At 34.3% G+C, this 15450-nt stretch overlaps 1 protein-coding gene across 6 annotated transcripts in view; it reads right to left on the bottom strand.

Moving 5' to 3' along the window:
• Nucleotides 1-15450, bottom strand: part of LOC106873190 (kinesin-like protein KIF21A) — a 212552-nt gene that overhangs the window by 57392 nt on the left and 139710 nt on the right. For 4 of the 6 annotated variants that reach the window (XM_052969487.1, XM_052969488.1, XM_052969483.1 and 1 more), the window contains exons 17-21: nt 11952-11990; nt 4712-4912; nt 3412-3611; nt 1968-2144; nt 1575-1662 (exon numbers count right to left, since the gene is read on the bottom strand). In XM_052969487.1, coding sequence (XP_052825447.1) covers nt 1575-1662; nt 1968-2144; nt 3412-3611; nt 4712-4912; nt 11952-11990 — 705 coding nt within the window. The remainder of the gene's footprint in view (nt 1-1574; nt 1663-1967; nt 2145-3411; nt 3612-4711; nt 4913-11951; nt 11991-15450) is intronic. The other 2 variants (XM_052969486.1, XM_052969489.1) reach the window with 1 other exon arrangement.

The following is a 15450-nucleotide window of genomic DNA, read 5'->3' as shown; positions in this document are numbered from 1 at the left end:
AGGTGCCTATCTAGCCCTTGTAAACATAATTATTCTAGTGAAACACATTCACTGATTTCAAAAATAAAAATAATACATTTCTAAATCTCTGAGAGATTTATGCAGTAGTGATACGATAAAGTAGTTGTATGCTGTCAACCTAATTTGACAGTCCCATGAAGGGAATAATACTTCTATTTAACCCTAGGAAACAGCACTGCCTCCTGTCACCCTTGACACATTTCCTGTGTCCTTATGTTTACAAGGGGGAGATAAGCATCTCTACCCAACTAAGCCAGCATCCAGTTACTGCAACAGCCTGGGTCTCAGGGGCCTACAGCTTTTTAATATTCTGTCAAAGAGCCTGAGGAACCTGCACAAAGTAGATGTAGGCTTTTTAAAATCAAAGCTGGACCTCTTCCTGTCGGGAGACCCAGATGAATCTACCTCACGGCAAGAAGTGCAAATGAGGGTAGCTACATCAAACTCCATTCTTCACCAAGTGCCACACACTGGGGGAGGCTCCCCATAATAACAGTGTAGCAAAATGGCGGTGCATCAGCATGGCTGCAGCTCTAAGCTGAGACTACAGGAAATAATAAATATATATATATTTTTGATGTCCAGTTTTCCATGTTTGTTTAGATCACATAGTATTTATTGAGGTATATTTTCTACAACCCTCACTTGTTCCCAATTAAGGTAATATTTCTCCTAGGACTGGACATATTTTCATGAAAGATGAGAAACAAAGGACACTGATTGTATGACAGTGGTATTCATTTACAACTGTCATGCAATTTCAAGATGAGGAGACAGACACACAGGGTTTCTTTCAGTTTCTGTCTGCCAAATCCACTACTTAGGCTTTAGTCAGCCCAGGGCCATAATAGAAGACAGTTCCATAAGAAGCCATGAAGTAAGATGGAACCCAGAATCACATGGTTGGGAAGCAAACTTCTTAACCACAATGTCATACCAGCACACACACACACATACGTGTATCACAACTATACATTAATAACAAAAAAGAAACCAAATGTATGTACGTTTCAACAATAAAATAAAATTTAAACAGGTTTTATGAAGGAGTTTAGTTAGATCTAAGGTAGCTTAGTGATAGATGCACAAAACTTTTGAATCAGATCCACAGTTATTCACTGCCATATTGGCAAGGGAATTAAATTAGATAATAATGGAACAAAATCAAACAATAATGTTACATGTGAACCCATTAGTAACAATAACTATTTACCAGCTACCGTCACTATCTTATATAAATTGGTAACTAACTTATATAGGTTGGGATAGTTTCTCTAAGCTAATAGGGGAGATGACATTCTTTGATGGAAGGTGAACGATATTAGTTTCCATCACTATGATTCAATATGAATAGTCATTAACTTAAATTGGATAGAAGAAAAAACTCTGAAATAAAATTGTCCTAAATATTATATATGAATATGTATTTCCATTTCAACTCCATTTAGTTTCACTAGCTGCCTGCAATTGAATATTAAATATTTTCAAGATTAACATGTGATTTTATTATTATTTAGATGAAGACATTCAAAATACGAAGAAATAAAACTTACAAGATTGTGCTGGATATGTGTTGTATCGACCAACTCTACCAGCTGCACGGTCAGACATCGGCCTTTGTCTTTTTCGCAAAGCCTCCACCTGTTAATAGGTAAAATAGCTCATAGGTCAGTTTACAAGTCTAAATAGAATTAGTCTATTTTCTTCATAATATAATCCACAGTTAATAAACTGAAACTTTATTATCATGTTGCACATCACATAAGTAAATAGTTAAGTTAGTTTATAATAATAGTCTTGACATAATTTGACTGCAAATCTTAAAAGGTATGATATAATTTTGTTCTCTTTATTAAGCTATGAATGCCATTGTAATGAACTATGGACCAATGTATTATAAAATGTGCTTTCTGAAGGATAAAAAAAAGGAAACTTTCCACACATACCTCTTCTTGTTTCCTCTTCAGAACAATTTCTTTTTGGTGTTTTTCAGTCTCCAAATTTTTTATTCTTTGTTCTTTCTTTAAATGAGCCTTTCGCAGTTGAGTTATTTCTTTGTGCTTCTTGGCATCATTTAATTTATTCTTTTCAGCTTCCTCTTTTATTTGTTTCATTAACCTCACCTGTACACCAAGAAAAAGTTATTTACAATGGTATTGATTAGAAGCATTTTGTTTTATTAACTTAGTATAAATTCAGAATTGCTTCAAATTTTCTGGCACAGGCAAGTTTGAATTTCAAAGAAAGACACATACTGATGAGCCTTACAATTTTTCCATAGACATAAATTAGAGAAAGTCAATGTTTATGACAGAACAATAGTTTGATGAATATTGAGAGATAGACAGCAACATATCATTAAATAATAGTAGTCTCTCAAATCCCACACCATTCTGTAATTTCTGGTTGAACAACCTGGACAGATGAATTGATTATAGTGATCAAATGTTAATGTTGCACACAAGCTCACTCCCTCCAGAAAATTGACATTGCATGTACAGGTGCATTGCGTACTACATGTCAGAGTGATTGCAAAGTAATGTGAGATGAAGGGTTTTGTTCAAGAATACAAATCACTGCTCAATTCAGGAATCAAATCCATGGCTTCCACAATCATGAGTGCAACACCCCCAACCATAAGGCCATATACCTTCGTTATATGTGAATAAACAGTAATACATATATTACAACAATAAAAAATATATAAAAAATCTAGTCCAATATAGAAATTAGCATCTTCAATTCACTGAAAAGTCAATAATAGAAATGTAGCAGAATTAAATATAATAAATTAGGATTTTAATAACTTCTTTTATTCTTTTCCTCTTTTACTTGTTTCAGTCATTTGACTGCAGCCATGCTGGAGCACCACCTCTAGTCGAACACATCGACCCCAGGACTTACTCTTTGTAAGCCTAGAAATTATTCTATTGGTCTCTTGCCGAACCGTTAAGTTACAGGGGCATAAACACACCAATATCAGTTGTCAAGTGATGGTGGTGGGGGACAAACACAGATACACACACACACACACATATATACTATGAGCTTCTTTCAGTTTCCATCTACCAAATTCACTCTCAAGGCTTTGGTCAGCCCAAGGCTGTAATAGAAGACACTTGCCCAAGGTGCCACACAGAGGGACTGAACACGGAACCATGTGGTTGGGAAGTAAGCTTCTTACCACACAGCCACACTGCTGCTATCGAGATGGTTACAGCACCTAGATTGCCCAAGCGGTCACCCATCTAGGAACTCACTAGGCTTGATGTTGCTTAACATCAGTGATCGGACAAGAACCAGTGTATTCAATGTGATATGGCCGTAAGTATATACTCTTTTTAAATCCATCTCATCAATAGTCAAATTAGAATGAATTACAAATTTTACCTTGATACGTTTCATCTCCTGAAGTTCATGCTGGTATGTTTTGAGCTGCTTCTCATGAACAGCTTGATTCCGGATTAGTTTTGCATGCTCCTTTTTAGCTTCTTGTAATTTCTTCAGTTCCTGCTGAAGAGTATTCAGTTTTTGTTGGTACTTTTCATTCACATTCTTTACTTTATCCTTCTTATCTGCTTCAACTTTTTCTGGTGGAATAAAAAAAAAAAAATGTAAGAACGACAAGGTTTTTATGATATGAAGAGGAATTCTTCATTTGTCAACACAAGATTTTCTCAAAAACAATATTTTACTTTTTTTACCAAATCCGGACTATTAGCTTACAAGATGATTGTCTATATCCTGCTATTATAAAAGCAAGTAAATACCAAATATAGACAGAATAATTCACTATAGTAAAGAACAAGAGGATCACTGAATAATTTATGAGTGTTATAATCTTGCTAGGTTCAAATCCTACATTGGGCCTGAAATAAGCAATAAGAAACTATTCCAGTGTTGTTTTTTTTGGGGTTTTTTTTTCAACCAAAAAATATCTTGAAAATGTGGGTGATTATATGGAGTCATTTGACCAGCTAGAAACCAAATTCCCCTCAAATCACATACCACTACTTTAACCCCTTGCAAACAGATTTAGTACTGATAGTCTGTGCTGTGTACTGGTATTGTTGTTGTTGGCACTCCGTCGAGGGTTCCAGTTGATCTGATCAACGGAACAGCCTGCTCGTGAAATTAACATGCAAGTGGCCGAGCACTCCACAGACACGTGTACCCTTAACGTAGTTCTCGGGGATATTCAGCGTGACACAGTGTGACAAGGCTAACCCTTTGAATTACAGGCACAACAGAAACAGGAAGTATGAGTGAGAGAAAGTTGTGGTGAAAGAGTACAGCAGGGTTCGCAACCATCCCCTGCTGGAGCCTCGTGGAGCCTTAGGTGTTTTCGCTCAATAAACACTCACAACGCCGGGTCTTTGAATCGAAACCGCGATCCTATGATTGCGAGTCCGCTGCCCTAACCACTGGGCCATTGCACCTCCATGTACTGGTATTAGGCCTTTCAGTAACTACATAATTTTTCATACATGGAATTTTACAGTGTATTTACAGATTCTTCTGTGTGGTATATTTGAAATACCAAAGAACTGATGTAGACAGTGCACAATATATGACCTGACATTACTACCACCGATACCATCTCTCCATCAGCCCTGCAAGAAATACAAAGCTAAACGAAATGACATTAAATGTCCATAAAAGAACTGAAACATTAGTATAAAACATTTACCAATATTAGAGATTATTTTGTCTCTTTCTACTTCTGTTTCTCGTATCTTTTGTTGAAGTTGCTGCACCTTCTGTTCATAATGGGTTTTCATTGCATTCAGTTTATTTTGATTTTTCTCCAGTGCTTCAATCAAACGTTCCTTCAATGTCATTTCACAAGTCAGCTCAGCCAGATTTTCATGGACATTATCAGATCCCATACCTTAAATTGAAACATACGCTACAATTAGATACAGAAATATTAAAGTGTGTCTGTGTGTGTGTGTGTGTGTGCATTATATCTCTAGATAAAACATCTAGAGTGCATCAGTTTCTGTGAGTGGTGAATTTATCAAAGAGCAAATTATTTTTATCCATTCAATTCCTATTAGAATTAAAAATCTAAAATGACAACATGTAGATATTATGTTACAGTTAATTACTGCTAAAAGCCAGCTGCTCAAAAAAATAGAAATAAAAAAAAAGTCACTGCAACACAATATAACATCACTTATAAATGAAAGTCAAAGGATGACCTCTTTCTAAAGAGGTTCAGTGGGAACAATGCAGACAACTGACAAATAGAAAAGTACTTGACTGCATTTCTAATTCACAATTTTGTAAAACTAATCTTTTACTGTTAATGTGAACCATTTTCAAGTTTGTTAATAAAAACCTAGTAAAAGCAAACATCATTTTTAACAAAATATTTTGCTCTGATCATTTAGAGAGGAGAAAAGTTAACTTTATATCCAAGATAAGTACCAAACCAAACCTTTCCTAATTGTACAAGTTCCAGATTTTTACAACACAAAGCTGTTCACCCTCCAGGGAATAACGTCAAGATTACAATGTAAAATAATAAATAAAATACTACCCTGCTGCCAAACATAGAATACAACTCAAATGTTTCACTGTAAATTGATATGAGGAATGGCTTCTGAAATATTCAAACTATTCAATCTAAAAAAAGAATTGACACCTAAATTTTGCAGAACTTCCATTAAGTTATAGTAATGCTGACATTAAATTATGATTCTTGATAGACAGAAGACTTAACATTTGCAAGAGACCAGTATACTCAGTGGAATACTGGTATGTTTTTTCCCCCCAAACATTACATAAAATTCTTAATCCCTTTAACACCAACCAACATGAGACCGCTCCTGGTACTACGATACAAGCTTCCTTTTTAAAAAATGATCTAAATTAAAACAGTTCCATCAAAATTTCATGCTAATTTATGTTCCAAACACCAGCCTAATAATGACAAAGTTATTTTACTAAATTCATTATTTTGAAAATCAATTTAAACAGTGGTTATGCATTCCAACAGAAATATGGTAACAAAATTGTTTAACATTGGTAGTTTGTATTTTTTAACCATTCTGCAACTCACTCAACAGAGACTGCTTCTGATTTTCTGAGGCAAAGCCTAAATGGTTCAGATTAAACTAAAACTCTCAATCACAATTTTATTTAAATCTCTGGCTAAGTTTATATACCAAACACAAAGGAAAATTATTTTACTTAATTCATCTGAATAAGTGATTAATTTCAAAGTAAATAAAACATAAGTGCTACATTTCATTATAAAAATGATAGAAAAGGGTTATAGAGTCAGCAATTTGTACTGTTTCACTAGCACATTTTTTTGTACTAATCAGATCAGTTCTCAATAGTTCACTGCATAATGTTGAAAGAAGTAAGTCTTTTTATGAGTAAATGTAATAAATATGTTAACACCATAGCTTGATTTCAAACAATTATATCAACACTACTTCTAATGAAGGAACCTCTATCTGCTTGTTCAGACTACAAGAAATAGCAGACAAATCTCATACAAAAACCACATCCTACTATCTTAAAAAAGATGAGGACACAATGGATAATGTAGTCTTAGATGCAGTAATGCTGAAGTCAAAGTAAAACAGGATTGTCACTAATGGACTAGGCCTTTTACCAAAGATGCTCCTCTTGAGATGATGCATGGTTAAAAAAAAATAGATAAGTAAATAATGTATAAAAAGTGGAATGTCTATCCATTAGAAACTTCAGATCACCAATTATTCAATCAATATTATACACACAGAAATAAGTGCCAAAAATCGGGAGACATACACATTAAGATATAAAACTGTACACACACACACACACACACACACGTATATGCAATAAAACAATGGCAAAATGTTTAACATTCAGAACATTATAAAGCAGGAGTAAATATTGAAAAAAAAATAAAACATTAAAAAAAAGCAAAATAAATTAATAAAAATAAAGCCAACAACAATAATCAAACCAGATTTTGATATTTGATATTTTTAGGGAAAACCCATGCAAAGTTAGAGTATTTTGATACAACATGGCTTCGTTGTTTTTCTATTAATCTAAAAAACTATGCGATAAGCTGGGTTTTCAATATATGTATTAAAAAAAAAGACGAATTGTATTACACCAGTTCTGTACATTTGTTTGGTTACTATATCTTAGTGTAATACTATTACATAATGCTGTTTTCAGCAACTTAGGTTCTTTGCCAAAAAGATATCTAACATTTCTTAATGTGGAGATGGTTTTTAACACCATGCTCCATGGTTTGGTAGTTGCAGAGAAAACTGGGAGCTTGTGATACCTGTGCAAGCCATGTAAATACTTTGTCAGCATAATGATACAAACAATTTCAGTGAGGATTTCAGTATATTTGCTGGCATCCATCAGGACTGTTCTCATCTCCATCCTGTTTATTTTACTTCTCCAGGCCAAAGCAGGTGATTTCAAGAATGGCCGTACATGAGAACTCTTGTAGGCTATTTATTTCTTACAGCCAAATCAGCTCTTAACACTGAACTGTTGGGCCAGAATTGAGAGGCTTACAAATTTAGTAAAGATCGAGGTTTAGTTATCAGAAAAGAACTACTGACAGTTAAGTGGTCAAGTCTGATATGTAGTATAGAGTTCCTATCTGCCCTTTAACTATCCAAAGCAAACAATGAATACTCTGAAGATGTATCCAATAGGTTTACGGACAAACTGACAAAGTATGACTTCATACGATAGATACATGAAAGTAGTTGCCAATAAAAAACCCCAAGAATTACACTTAATTGCTCAGAAACCTCTTTTTGAAGTAGTCAATAGTTTCTGTTACATAGGTGATTTAACTGACAGTGGAGGAAGATATTTTAAAAACAGTAATCAGAACAAGAACAGGGTGGAGAAGTTCAAGGAGCCACTGTCTTTGTTGACAACAAAGGGCCTCTCTGTGTGTGAAAGGCACACTGTATGATATTTGCATATAAAATGTGATATTGCATGCTGGTGAGGATATGGATGCTGAAAGTGGAGGATATGTGAAGGCTGGAAAGAAATAAGACGAGCATTCCTGCTACAAGTGTGCATCAATAATAATGCAGTAAGAGAAAAACTGGGTATCTGAGATATTTCTAGAATGTACAGGAGTGGAGACTGCAATGGTTTGAAGATGTGATGCATGAGTCATAGATGGGTGAGAAAGTAGAAACCAACAAAAGAAAAGACTGAAGATGTGAGTAAGAATGGATGGGGCTAGTCTCAGGATGCTACAGCACAAGAGGATGCTACAGCACAAAAAATAAAGGATGGAAACAAGTAGAAAATCAAAATGTTGAAAAAGTGTAGTAAAAATTGTTTGCCAACATAATATGGCAGTCCTGGTTTAGGACTAATGTTGCTGTAATTTAGCCCCAGGAGACATCGTCACCAGATGGCTATACGACATGATCTGTGTCCTTACATTTTCAAACAAGGGAATCTAGCATCATCACTCAGCTCAAAACAATATCTGTGTATCGCGATTTCTGGGTTATTTCCCTTCATCAGCACAGAATAACTGTTCAGCTAGAGGGGGCGCTGCCAAATTCCCATTTGAAATATATAGTTTTCAAAGTGACAACTAGTCCCTGATTTATAAATTAAAAATTTACTATTTTCTAATCTCACAACGTGAGATATTCAGCAACAGCACTATGTAGTAAAGATTGTTTGCCAACATAATATGGCAGTCCTGGTTTAGGACTGCCATATTATGTTGGCAAACAATCTTTACTACAAAGTGCTGTTGCTGAATATCTCACGTTGTGAGATTAGAAAATAGTAATTTTCCAGTTGAAAAAGTGGTGAAACCAATCCATCTAACCTTTAGTAAAACAGACATTAAATTGATTATAATGTATTTTAGTGTGTGGTGTTTGGAATAGTTACATTTTCATGTTCCAGATCCAAAAAGATTTTAGTTTCTACCTCAGGGTCACAACATATTCTAATATTTCTATAAATTATTCTTTTTGCTTTCATCTAGCACTTCATAAAGGCAGAGACTTTCTATCACTTTATATCATATTAAAAATCAACTGTGATTACAAAGGAAACACAGATGGAATGACACTGAAATGTGTTTTAATATTCTGGATATTAGTTCTTGTAATTAGGTAGAAAGTTGTTTGGCATGATTAAAAATATCTGAACAAAAGTCCAGTATCATTTGCATTAATTCACCTTTTACATATTGTCTTTATCTTTTCAGTCATTTGACTGTGGCCATACAGGGACACTGCCTTAAAGAATCTTTAGCCGAATGTATCAACCCCAGTATTTATTTTCTAAAACCTGGTACTTATTTTATCAATCTCTTTTGCCAAACTGTTGAACATTTTTCTCAAGCTTTAATGAAATTTCATAGAAAAATGAAGTCGTAAAACATTGACGTTACTAATGATTCAGAAAACCATGGAAGTCACTTCTAATAACATGGTAATTTTCATTGAGAATTCAAGTTTGCTACCAGAATTTTCTTGCTACAAGAACTTCCTCATTACACAAGGATATGCAAATTAATTTAGTTTTCTTATTTTATTTTACATATTGATAAGGCACAAGACCATTGTGTGTGGAAGGAAGAAGGCATAAATAAATGCAATGATCACAATGCATCACTGGTTTGTATCAACCCCTGGGAAAGCAGATTCATCTTCCTTCAGAGCAGAGAAAAGAATCAGGAAGTTGAGACAGGATTGTGGAGATGGCAGAGCATAGGAGAGAAACAAAAAATAACAACGGAACCAAAGTATTTGGACTTGAAACACAAACAGTCTAAACTGTACAAACTAATAAGTGAGCATATACCTAATAGACATAGGAGTCAAATTATTTCCTATCATCTTAAAGGAATGACACAAGAATAATAGAGTTCTAGATATACCAGAAATAATAAGCTGGGCTGAGCAAGCCAATGAGGAACTTGGTAGTTGCTGGACACACTATGAATAACACACATTTTAAAAAAGAAATCAATATTGAGTCATGTAATCCTAGACACTTGCCTTTATGTCATTTTGATTTAATCAGTAGATCAAAATGGTCATGGCGTTTTTATCAAAGGTGTGAATCAGACCTCATATAGCTCTAACAATTACGAGTCAGATCAGATGCTGCAACACTTCTATCAATTCACAGCATTAACTGATTCTTTCATCATCGTTTAACGTCCGTTTTCCATGCTGGCATGGGTTGGACGGTTTGGCTGAGGTCTGGAGAGCCAGCAGCTGCACCAGGCTCCAATCTGATCTGGCAATGTTTCTACAGCTGGATGCCGTTCCTAATGCCAACCACTCCAAGAGTGTAGTGGGTGCAGTCCAACAGTAGCTTTTTAATAACAGTAACAGGATGTCTTTGAAATTCATCATATTTTAAATGTACTTTACATCCATTAAACATTACAAACTTCAAGTTATTTACAATATAATAGGCTTGAAAAGAACACATGATTGAAACAGCTGGTAAGCATATTCTAATCAACATTTTTTCTTCACCATCCAATGGACTCAATAGCAAAAAGAACATATTCTAGGTGTTAATTTTTCTTCCATTTTATACCTTTATGTTACTGTTCATGTCTACCCCTTAGGGAGGGAGGGAGGGAGGGAGGAAGGAAGGAAGGAAGAAGGGAGGAGGGAAGGAGGAAAGGAGGGAGGGAGGAAGATAGATAGATAGATAGAACAAATATGAAAAGAGAAGACTTAATGAGAATTCAATAAAACATACAAACACATGTGCACAAAGTATGCTTGTAGACAGTTGCACATTTATGTCTGCAAAGATGTTTCTTTCTCCTCACTTCTCTTTTTCTCTCTCTCACACACACACACACAAACAGATGGGTATGTTTTATAAAGCCAATTATATTAGCAAGCAAACAATATCCCTTCTATTAAATTTTGAGTCATGTTTTTAAAATGTTTAAACAGTTAAAGGTTAGCATTACATATGCAGGTATCATTTAAAAACATTTTGTGATAGCTTAAATACAAAACCTGCTCGAACAATTCGGATCCAGAAAGAGTTATAGAGAGTGGAATTGTGAAGGGTATTTATATGCTCAGGAGCTTAACTGAACTTTTGAAAAGCCTTCTTAAAGCCCATTTTACAAAAACAATAGTCTGAAGTTCAAGTGCCTCATTGGCAAACCGAGTTTTTGGATGGTATTAGAAAGACAGATTGACCAAACAATTAAATCTTTTAGTAATTAATACAACCATAAATTTAAAATTTATAATCTGAGAAAGCAAAATAGAAGTAGCTGAATTTTGTACTATTGAGGGTCTTTCAAGGAATGCATTGATAGATGTTGATAATGTAGCACAAAATGGGGACTTCAAATCAAAAAGCAAATTCTTTGCGGCTGCTCTCTACTGGAGGAATTTTACATTGATGTAAATAAAGCACAACAAAACTCAAAGATAAACACCACTAAGGCTGGATATTGTTTAAATCAAATATGCAGACATAAAAGCTGATGGTGATGATGATGTGTGATGAGAAAAATTATAAACCACTCCATATCAAACTTCAAAATATATTTTTTAGATGTCGAGACAAATGCACACAGGTTTAATAGCTGTAACAGATAAAGCTAAAATAAGATAGGAGTACATAAATGGGAGCAAAACTGAAAAGAAATCATGCTGTGGAGGAAAAATAAATCCGACTGTTTAGTAATTTTAATTAAAACTGTTCCGCATTGAACAATTTTAAGCAATTAATACAAATAAATTGTAAAAAAACATAAGCCATATCTTCAACAGAAAAAATACACCTGCACATATCAGATGATGGACTGCAGTGCAAATATGTTTGGGTGAAACATATCTGCAAATAAACCATGAAATAAACACGAAGCATGCAGAAACTGTTGGTAAGAGACACACATCTCAAAACCAAGTTACCTGTGAAGCTCCATAAAGTGTACAGAGAAGCTGTGAGAGCTGGGGAGAAGAGAAACAATTGCAAGAGTATTTAAGAATATTCTATTAATCATTTGAAAATGATGTATTCCATATCAAAATAATTTAAATAGTTGGCATACATTGATTTTAAATTTTGGCACAAGGCCAGTAATTTCAGGGGAGGGGTTTAGTCGATTACATTGACCCCAGTGCTCAACTGGTACTTATTTTATCAACCCCAAAAGGATGAAAGGCAAAGTCAACCTCGGCAGGAAAATAATTGGTATATATTAAAACAACATTATAGTAGATATTCCCTCAATATAGAGATGATTATAATAATTAAGAATGACTGAACAACCATGTTATTGATATAAGAAACCGTTTAAAAAAAACGTCAATTGAAATTTATAATATATGACTACTGTTCAAAAAAATCATGCTTGCAAAAATTTTCAGGTAAAAATATAAAAATAAAATTATATATAGGAGAGAGAGAATAAATCTTTAATGAGTCATCAAAATGCTTTCATTTATATAAATTATCACCATAACATAATTGTCAAGAGCAATCAAAAGGTGCCACTGATAACCATAATCTCAACATAATTCTGAAATACCGATTTTAATCTGAGCAGTCTAATTAACTTATTTTGCTACTGTTACAAAAATAAATCTGAAAAAAATAACATGATGAACAGATTTCCAAAGCATTTGAATAAGTGAATGTGTATGTATGTGAGTATGAATGTGTGTGTGTGTGTGTGTGTGTGTGTGTGTGTGTGTGTAGAGAGAGAGAGAGAGAGAGAGAGAGAGAGAGAGAGAGAGAGAGAGAGAGAGAGAGATAAATAGATAGATATTTCAAAGCTCAAAGAATACTTGATACTATAATGATTAAAAAAAAACAAAAAAAAACAACCATTTTAAAATTTATAAGGAAAAACAAATTGAAATATTTGTTGACAAATAGTGAAAGTGATCAACAGAAACTTGAAAAAAAGAAAAGAAAAAAAAACACAATCACACATGCAAAACTCATTTCAAATATATTTAAACTCCACTATTGAAAGCAATAATACATAAGTAAAATTACATAAATTTGATAGACTACTTAATCCTTTAGCTGGATGTTGTTGCCATAGAGGTAGTATTATTTATCCAAACTAATCATGGTCATATTAAGATATCTTTTGACTCCTTTAAACCATTGGTTCTTGACTGGGTTCATATGACCCTTGGGGTTCATATTAAATTTTGTTCTTAAAATATTTTGTGTATTGTGTATAAGCAATTTATTGCATGTAAATTTTTTTTTTTATACAATTCCTAATAATAGTCAGATTATTTTTATATACATCAAATGGCTATGGAGATCCAGTTGAGCACTGCTTCAAACAATTTAAAATGCCATTTTCGCTCATTTTACAATTTTCTAATACACATATATCAAACACTGTTACTGCTATAACTGGTAAAGGAGGTAAATTAAAAAACATCTTATTTGCCTGTGTTATATTATGTGTGTGAGCGATAATTACTTATATTTAATGATGGTGTTGCTAGTGACAAGGGAGAAAGCGGATTTGGTTGGTGTTACTTTAAGTCTGTTGTTTTGGGGCCAAGTCATAGAATTTTGTTGTTGATGCTAATTTATCTATTGCTTTACTGCTAGTTTTGAAATTAATGCCACATACAAATCTTTACCAGCTTACTGTTTTTCTATTTACTTATTTCCTTGTTTACAAGCTGGTATCAAAAAGTTCCCAGACTAGTTCTGTAGCATGCCAGCAAATGGCAATAGACAGTTGTGTGCTCAGTGTAAGCTAGTAGTGACCTTCATGAGGCAGTGTGCCACATGACGTAGCTGTGTTTACTTCACAAGTTATGAAATTTGTGTTTTAGTGATTACATGTATGCTGTTGTCTACAGTTTTTGTCATAGACAGAAAGTTGGAACAAAGAGCCAACGTGAAATTTTGCATTAAACTTGGGAAGTCTGCTAGAGACATTGAGCATGCCTTGGTAAGCTTATGGTGACAAGGCAATGGGCTGTATGCAACATTTCGAAGACAATGAGTGATCTGGAAAACTTGCCAAGTATCACCCACAGAAATGTGAAGAAAATTCATCAGCTTGTGCATGAGGGTTGTCGAAGAACAATCAACGACATTGCTGATGTCGATCTGTTTTATGGGTCGATGCAGGCAATCCTAACACCTGGACTCTTCGTGACATCAATGCACCTTGTCACAAAGCTCTCTTCACTCATGAGTTTCCTGCCAAAAACATGGTATTGCTTCCACACCTGCCCTGTTCACCAGATTTAGCGCCTGCAGACTTCCATCTCTTCCACAAGATGAAAATGCAGCTCGAAGGTTGCCATTTTAACAGCATTGTTGAAATAAGAGCGAATTGCAGAAGTTTCTTGCCTTGCTTACAGAAAACGACTTCCAGGCCGGATTCCAAAAGTGGCAGGAATGCTGAGACCAGTGTATTGATGCGCAAGATGACTATTTCGAAGGAGTTGATGTTAAAACTTAGGTAAATAAGTTATCTTTTATTAAACATAACTAGTCCAGGCACCTTTTGATACCAGTTTCTGGGTTGTATGATATTGGTTATTTCTGATATATAACTTCAATTATATTTTGTTATGATGAGATGAATCTATAACTATTTGGTTGAATGTATTTACTGCAATGTCTATGTTATGACTGTGGTACTATAGAATTCTGGAAAATCTGGATTCTGTTTCTCAGTGGAACTCATGAAGTTCATAAAAGCATTGTTGCTTCTTATATTAGCATATAAATGCATTTCAAAGGGAATTGGTAGGCAAACCAAAGAAAGGTAAGGGTGACTGTAAAAGGGTTGTAGAGCATGTGGGGAGAAGGTGGTGTTATCTAGGAAAGTGCTGTAGAAGATGGTGTTGATGTGGATTATTATGGATACAATGTGAAATTAATTGTGATGATATTATGTTACTGTGTATTATCTGAACACAATCTGAAAGCTAAGTGTCAAGGGCACTGAAGTATCTAACAATGGTATTTGTGAAAATATTAGTGCTACAATTGGGGTGTGTAACGTAGTAAGACAGTTGCTAAAGGTGTTGTTGTGTACGTAAGAGAGAGAGAGTGTGTGTGTGAGTGTGTGTGTGTGTGTGTGTGTGTTTCTTGAGTCTGGTTCTATTTTGAAAGTCTGTATTTCAAGAGTGGTTTTGTGAAATCTTTGTACCAGGACATCAGTGCAGTTTTAACTATTAAAATGAAATTGCCTTAATATTTGGTTTTGGTTTCTAAACTGTATTTATTTTTACTGCTGAGCTATATAAGCCATAAGCCATTTAGTGCACAGCAATATAATCCAGTGCAATTACTTATTGAGAATCAATAAAAGCAAAAAAAAAAAAAAAAATTTCTGTTCAATCCATCACTTTTAATTTCCAATAACTAATATTGCTTCCAAATTTTGGCACAGGGTCAGCATGTTTGGGGCAG

This window comes from Octopus bimaculoides, chromosome 7 (genome assembly GCF_001194135.2).
Source record: "Octopus bimaculoides isolate UCB-OBI-ISO-001 chromosome 7, ASM119413v2, whole genome shotgun sequence".
Taxonomy (NCBI): domain Eukaryota; kingdom Metazoa; phylum Mollusca; class Cephalopoda; order Octopoda; family Octopodidae; genus Octopus; species Octopus bimaculoides.
The sequence above is the reverse complement of the archived record's forward strand: the minus strand, read 5'-3'. Positions and strand labels throughout refer to the sequence as shown.